General features: G+C 46.9%; 1 protein-coding gene across 2 annotated transcripts in view; it reads left to right on the forward strand.

Annotated features, from left to right (window-relative positions):
- Positions 1–7873, forward strand: part of Dlgap2 (DLG associated protein 2) — a 720970-nt gene that overhangs the window by 606503 nt on the left and 106594 nt on the right. For both annotated transcript variants that reach the window (XM_028766298.1, XM_028766297.1), the window contains one exon: positions 5798–6867. In XM_028766298.1, the coding sequence (XP_028622131.1) occupies positions 5798–6867 (1070 nt within the window). The remainder of the gene's footprint in view (positions 1–5797; positions 6868–7873) is intronic.

The following is a 7873-nucleotide window of genomic DNA, read 5'->3' on the forward strand; positions in this document are numbered from 1 at the left end:
ACCTCTCATGGGAGCACATATCTATGGGAGCACCTCTCATGGGAGCACCTATCATGGGAGAACGTATCGATGGGAGTATCTCTCATGGGAGCACCTCTCATGGGAGCACATATCTATGGGAGCACCTCTCATGGGAGCGTCTCTCTGACATCTCCATTCAAATGCTTTGGGGAAATCTCCAAGGCTTTCTAACCCCCAAACTGGATCTTTCTAGAATGAAAATAGAAACCACACTCAAATACTGAGGGGAGCCTTTTATGAAGAGTGGTCTGAGTTCTTTCTCTCTCACCCCTCAGCAGGAGGAGTACCTTCGATCCTGGGGATGGGCAAGTGTGTGCCTCTCAACCCATCATCCACCTAGACTATTTTTCGAGAAGTCATTGGAATTCACAGGCCTGACCTATGCCTTCCCAAACTAGGTGCTCTCTCCCTAGCAGGTTCCCCTGTTGAAATACTTTCAGGCCCAGTGAGGTGGCTCAGTAGGCAAAAGCACCTTCCATGTAAGTGTGAGTTTCCTGGGGCCATGGAGGAAGGAGAGAACCAACTCCAGCAAGTTGTTGTCTGACCTCCACACACATGCTGTGGCTTATGTACAGGCATTTGGCCTGCATGTGTGTCTTGCATCATATGTATGTACTGCCTGCAGAAGGTGGTCAGATCCATAAAGGTGCAGGCAGACGAGCCCAGAGGCTCTGGAAGAGGAGCCAGTGCTCTTAACCACTGAACCATCTCTCTAGTCCTACTGTGGCTCATATGCACCTGCACACACACACACACACACACACACACGAGAGACAGAGAGAGAACAAGAACAACAACAATAATTAATAAAATGGAAAAAATTAAACAGTAATAGCAAAAACAAAAATAAGATTGCTGCATGAGCATACACAGATAGCCACCCCTCTCAGCTACCTCTCAGTTTAGTGAGAGAATATATGACTTTTATAAAGTCAGTGTGTGTTTCCCAACAGAAAGTCAGCACCATCCGTATACATCCTGGTTGAATAATATTGATGTCCACACTGTTTATACCAAAGGCTGCTGTGTGCTTCTTTATGATAAAACTTTCTATTGTTTTGCTTTCTTAAATTTTATGTTTAAAAACAAAGAAATCAAGGTCACCACCTTGTGAATTGTATTTCCAATTTCTGTTTGTTTGTGGAGCAGCAGTCAAGGGCAGGTATCTTAAGAAGCCCCCTTTTGCTGCTGGATTCTGGAGCATGAATTATAGGATCAACATGCTCCTGACATGTAATACAATCACCAAAGCTGAATAAAAGTTAAGAGAGAGGGCTGGTGGGTTGAAATTAGAAACCCTCTGATTTGCATTAGAAAGAATCCAGATAGAAGAAATTGTTTACAAAACAGTTATAATTGTTTTTTATTTTTTTATTTTTTATAATTGCTTTTGTGATGCTAAAGTTCTGTTTCGTAGTAGATTTCTCGAGCCCAAAAAAAAATAAATCTTGACCTTTGGCCTCTAAAATAATGGAACCAGGTCTGACAGCCAACAGCAATTCTCTTCTGTGCTTTAGAAGTTATTGTTTCTGAGTGTTACAAGGAGGAATTGTTTAAAAGCTCTTTATTAAGCCCTTAAATAATATGTCATTTGGTAGTTAAGTGCCAGTATGTTGCAGATGTGCACACTAGTCCACTCAGTCGAAAACAGCAACGCAATTAGAAGACAGAGCTGCAAGGTTGGGCACCTGAGCTCAGAGTCACCTACTCTGTGTGCCCCTTGTTCAACCTTGTGCTCTCAGGAGACACCTGGGTGCAGGGTTTTTTTTTTCTATTGTGGCTTTGATGTATGTAATCAGTCAGAACTTCTGTTTCTAAGGATCCTTGTGTATCTTTCAGATTATTGAGGCTGCTGTCGAATGTGCTTATAAAAGAACCAAGAAGAATCACTCAGGAGTATATGGGAATGTCTGTGCATGTGCGTGGGTGTGTGTGTGTGAGCACATGTATTCCAAGTTTCTGATACACGATTGTATTAATGAAAAGGGTTAATGAAATTCTAAATATTAGCTTGAAGCTCTGGGGGAGTTTATGGGTTTGGATAAATTGAGGTTGTTTTGGTGCTTTCATCACATTACCTTGATGTGACTTTATGGATGGGAAGGGTCCTTTCTGTCTACCTAAGGTAATGTCCACTCTGTTATGGAATTCTCCTGCATCTCAACCTGAAGCCATATGTTTAAGCAGAAAGATGTGAATGGCACTTACAAGGGATGGCTGGACAGGGCTGAGGAGGGGGCCGTGCACAGCAGTGGCAGCCCCTAGAAACACTCTTCAGAGAAACGCTGTAAGGAGCAACCCTGGCTTTACTGCCCTCAGCAGTTTTTATCTGAATACCTGTATTCTTTGCTGTCCCTTTTTTTCCAAGCCCCACTTTCTTTCCCCTACATTTTACTACCTTTTATTTGTTCTGGTTCAGACACCTCACTGCATTAATCCCCCTGTAGGAGGTATCAGCGAATCTCAGTAGGAGATGTGAAGGTAATTTTAAAAGAAAGATGGCCACAGTTTTTATGTGCTTAGTGTGGTCCTGATATGGTCTAAAGCATCTGTTTAATTTGTTTATCTGTTGCTCATGCTAACCCTGGAGGCGGGTGTAAGGATGACCTGCATTTGACTTGAGGAAGTGGGGACATTTCTGGCCACACAATGGCACCGTACTCCTGGGTTTCTCCCTCATGCGGTAATCCCCAGCATGGGAGCAGAAGTACCTCTCCTCTTTATTTTTGCATTTTAGGTTTTTAGATTTATTTATGTGCATGTGTATGTGTGCATATATGCATCAGTGTATATGCGTGTGTGCATACGGCAGGGGTGAACATTGGGCATCTTCTACTGTTCTCCACCATATGAAACAGAGTCTTCCACTCAATCCTGGTGGTCACTGACCACCTAGACTGACTGGACATTGAGCTCAGGGGGGTCTGTCCCCCCCAGAAATGGGATTATAGGCAAGTAAAACCATGCCCAGCTTTTTGATGGTTGTAGAGGATCTGAACTCAGATCTTATGCTCACGCAACAGGTACTTTACTCACCTCATCTTCCCAGGTCTGAGGGGACATTTTCAGTAGGGCTGAAGACAGGCTCCTCTGGGTCATGCAGAGATGGAGGTTTGTCTTCACTGCTGCACAATGTGAGCACAGCACAAGGTCCCACCGCTGCATACTGTGGTCTGCCTCCGCCTCTGCCTCCACCTCCACCTCTGCTTCCACTTGCACTGGGTTTTGTTCCTGTGTCTCCAGAGAGCTAGGCTGTCCTGAGGACAGGTGCTTCATGGGAAACTGAGGAAAGATGGTGGCATTAGTGGGCACTGAGAGCAGCAGAGAAAGAACTATATGGTGTCAGTTACTGACAATGGCTACCTCACAACCTTTGATTCCAACGGAAACTTCTGAGAAACATTAGTAAGTTGATGAGTCTGTGGAAGATCTTCCTGCCTGCCCCTTTAGCTTTTATTCCCTCAGCTTATGACAGGGTCAGCACTTATGCCCAACAGAAGGTCAGGGTGATGCTTTTGGGAAGCCCACAGCACACATCCGATGCACTGAAATGTTAGTGACATTCGTAGAACCAACGACTTCTGGGGCGGATACATCCAGGCTCCCATAAGTCCTACTGTAAAAGATTCCTTTACGTTCTGTTTTCAATGTGCAGAGACAGGAGTGCTCTGTTGAATGGCAACTCTAATTGCCATTGCCTGCTAATAACAAATGCTGTTATGAATAGCTAGAGATTAAGCAACTAAGATGATTCCCACACTTTATGCTTGTTGCTTCATCTCCACCAAAAGAAACACGCAGCTCCTAAGACTTCACTGTCTGTTACATACACTCATAAAGACCTGGAGCACACATCCTTACTGTGTACGTCAGGATCGCTGTCACCCACAGCCCATCACCATCCCTTTTGTCGATGTCGCCGGGCTTTTGAGAGGCAATGTGAGACACCCCACCCATGAGGGGAAACTCAGAGCCTGTGCCGTGAAAAGGAGAGGGTGCCACAGACGTGTTGCATAATCAAATTTTATTATTTCTGCTAAATTTTTATCCCCCACACTGTTCTTTGATGTGGCTACATTCATAACACAGCTACTGGGCCGGATATTGGGCTGAGAGAAGACATGTGAGTGGAGTGGCAATGGGCTTGCGCAAAGAGCCCGGAACTGTATTAAATTACAAGATAATGGGGAGATAAAGCAAAGGATAAAAGGGCAATAACCTTGTGGTGTGGTTAAGTCTGAGTTGCAGAGCAAGGTCTTACAACTTACCCACTAACTGCTGGCTCCCTTTGAGACCTCCTGCTTAATTGTTAAGTGTGATGTCTCTAATGCCTTCTGTCTGAGACACTGGTGTTGTGCCTGGACCCTAGCTGGATGGAGGCACTTCATTCCAGCTATCCCAGTACCAAGGAAACAGGCCCACTGTGGGGAAAAGCCGTAGCGGAGTCCCGTAGGCTTTTCACGCTGGTGGGTCCCACATACAGGAGAAAGTCTAAGGTTCCAGAGGCTGGAGGCTCTGGCAGTGGCAGGCCTCAATGGCAAAAAGTCCTTGGTTCCAAAAGGGTTTATTTTCGTGGTAGATGGTGGATGGATCTGGATGTACTCCCCTGAAACACAGGGCAGATCTGAGTTAAATAGGGAGGGAGAAAGGGGGAGGTTCTGGGAAGAATGCTTAATTTGCTCAGCCCTCTGGCCTTCATTAGTATGTAAATCCCTAGGGCCTGAGGCCTGAAGTCACACTCTCTACCTGTGCACTTTGGGAGGGGCTGTAATGGCCTACGTGACTGAACAATGTAGCTCTATGGAGACTAGACTGCATGTCAGGACCCTGGGTTCTGGGGGCATGGCCAAACACCTGCCATTTCTCCCTTAGAGTCTTGAGGTTCCAGGCCCATACCCAGCCAAGAACCAAGATACCCTTATGCAGTCCCACAGCCCACAAGCCAGGAAGCCCTCTTTGGAGCTCACTTACCCCTGAGTTGATAGCCACTTGTCATGCAAAAGAGAAGACAGTCCCTTTGCAGCACCAAGGGGCTGCCGCCACCCCCAGCCCTACAGCCATCTGCTCGGATTCCTCCAAGAACACTGGTGGCCACTCTGACGGTAGCCCTTCACATCCTAATACCTAAGCCTTGACACGCGGGCCCCTCCATTGTCCATCATTTCTGTGTCTGAACTGGTCTTGACAGTTGCAGTCTGGAGCTGACATCGGACACTTTATACCCCAACCTTAAAGTGGGTATGTGGCAGAGGTTTTCCCAGGATCTTATATTTTTCTAACAACTACAAAGTGAACAGCTGGGATGGACAGAGAAAAACACTTCTGTCTTCTATTTCTGGTGTTCATGTGCGTGTGTGCTGTCTCTACCTCTGCCTTCCCAGAGCTGGGATGGCAAGCACATGCCATCATGCCCTGCTTTTGATGCGGGTGCTAGGGTTAGAACACAGGTGTGTATGCTTGTGCCTGGCTGACAGAGCTATCTTCCAACCCATTGTCCGTTAGTATCTCAGATTCTGCCTGTTTACTCAATCAGTGCATCTGGATAGTGTGTCCAGATGTTAGATATTTGTTAGTGGGCCCTCATGTGGGCCAACCAAAGTTTCTGCTTCTTAGCATCTCCACATCCTGAGGCGTCACCACCCTCTAAACTATTGTGACTGTTCACTCAATTCAGGAGCTGGTGACTGGGTATCCAAATGACTCCTGTGTGTCCATCATACCCCAGTGCTCCCAGGGTTTCACCAGGTACTAAATCCCATTTCTGTTTTGTTGACAGACCAGCAATACTCATGGTCTCCAACACAGCACTTCAATGAAGAGAGGTACTCACCCGCACCCAGGAACATGAAAGGGTTAACAGGAAGCCGGACCCAGCCTCAGCTGTGTGCAGGTCACACCTGTGGCCTGTCACCCCCTGACAACTGCGAGCACCCCCACGATCACATGCACCATGGGCCAGATGTGCGGCAACCTTATCTCCTCAGCCCAGCCGAGAGCTGCCCAATGGACCACCACCGCTGCTCGCCCAGGAGCTCTGTCCACTCAGAGTGTATGATGATGCCTGTAATGTTAGGAGACCACGTATCCAGTAGCACCTTCCCCAGAATGCATTACAGTTCACACTATGACACAAGGGATGATTGTGCCATGTCACACACAAGTACCAAGGTAAATCGCATCCCCGCCAACCTCTTAGATCAGTTTGAGAAACAGCTACCCCTACACCGGGATGGTTTCCACACGCTGCAGTACCAGAGGGCCTCAGCTGCCACAGAACAGCGAAATGAGAGTCCAGGCAGGATCCGGCACCTAGTCCACTCCGTCCAGAAACTTTTTACCAAGTCTCATTCTTTGGAGGGATCATCCAAGAGCAACATCAACGGGACCAAGAGCGACAGTCGGGTGGATGACCACCACCAGAGTCACCTTTCCAAACACAGCAAAAGGAGTAAAAGCAAGGAACGGAAGCCGGAGAGCAAGCACAAGTCTGGTATGAGCAGCTGGTGGAGTTCTGACGACAACCTGGACAGTGACAGCACATACCGGACACCCAGTGTGGCCCACCGCCACCACATGGACCACATCCCCCACTGCTACCCTGAGGCGCTGCAGAGCCCATTTGGGGACCTCTCACTAAAGACTTCCAAAAGCAACAGCGATGTTAAGTGCTCAGCCTGCGAGGGCTTGGCCCTCACACCGGACACCAGGTACATGAAGCGTAGCTCCTGGTCCACGCTCACGGTGAGCCAGGCTAAGGAGGCATATCGCAAGAGCTCCCTGAACTTGGACAAGCCCCTGGTGCACCCAGAGATCAAGCCTTCCCTGCGGCCATGCCACTACCTCCAGGTAAGGCTCAGGTGACTGTGTCCTTGTTGTATCCATTGCTGTCATTTGAAATTTACAAAAGGATTGAATAAATGCATAGCATACAGAGTGAAGTCTGAAGGCTCCATGTAGCTATGTTGTAGCTAGAACTCTCCAGTTCTGCCGTCTTGAGAACTTAATTGCTGAGATATAATATCGTTTCGTCTTTATTTGTGAAGTACAATCATTTGGTGCACATGCTCTGAGTTTGACGATACTCAGTGTCTGTCAGTTGTACGGAAACTTTACAGCTTTTCTCTTTTTTCTATTTCTTTGGAATTAGAAGTTATTTGTAACCAGCAATTACCCTGCTGAAATTTTTGGTTGCTTTTAAGAGTCAAAAATCTCACATTGTGATGCAAACTGGCCTTGAACTCACAGCCATCCTCCTGCCTCAGCCTGGATGGGATGGATTATTAGAGTGTTCCGTCATGGCTGGCTAAACCTACCATAATTTTTAAGCTTTCATTATTAGCATAATATTATGCATTATTCATAGCAGTGGGTCTCACTTTCATATGTGTACATAATAGCTTGGTCACATTCACTCCCGTATTCTTGTTGATTCTCCTGCAATTCCTAGGTATATAATCCAAGACTAGCCGTAGCCATCCCGCTATGTAATAAATCTCTCGGATGAACTCTTCCTGTATAACTGAAGTCAAACATCCCTCTAACACCCCCCCACACACACACACACACAACCCTCCCCCTGGCCCCTGCTCTGCTTCTGTGAACCCCAGCTCTTGAGCTTCCATGTGAGGGACACTGTTTAAAGTTTGTCTTTCTGAGTCTAGTTTGTTTCACTGAGCATAATATGCTCCAGGTTTGTCCCTATTGTAAGTGGCAGGGATTCCCCTTCACACACACACCACCACTACCCCCGTCTCTCAGCATGAACAGCATCTCATCTTATGTGTACAGCATCTCATGATGTGTGCACAGCATCTCATGCTATGTGTGTACAGCATCTCATGCTGTGTGTACA

This window comes from Grammomys surdaster, unplaced genomic scaffold, assembly GCF_004785775.1.
Source record: "Grammomys surdaster isolate TR1022 unplaced genomic scaffold, NIH_TR_1.0 167, whole genome shotgun sequence".
Taxonomy (NCBI): Eukaryota; Metazoa; Chordata; class Mammalia; order Rodentia; family Muridae; genus Grammomys; species Grammomys surdaster.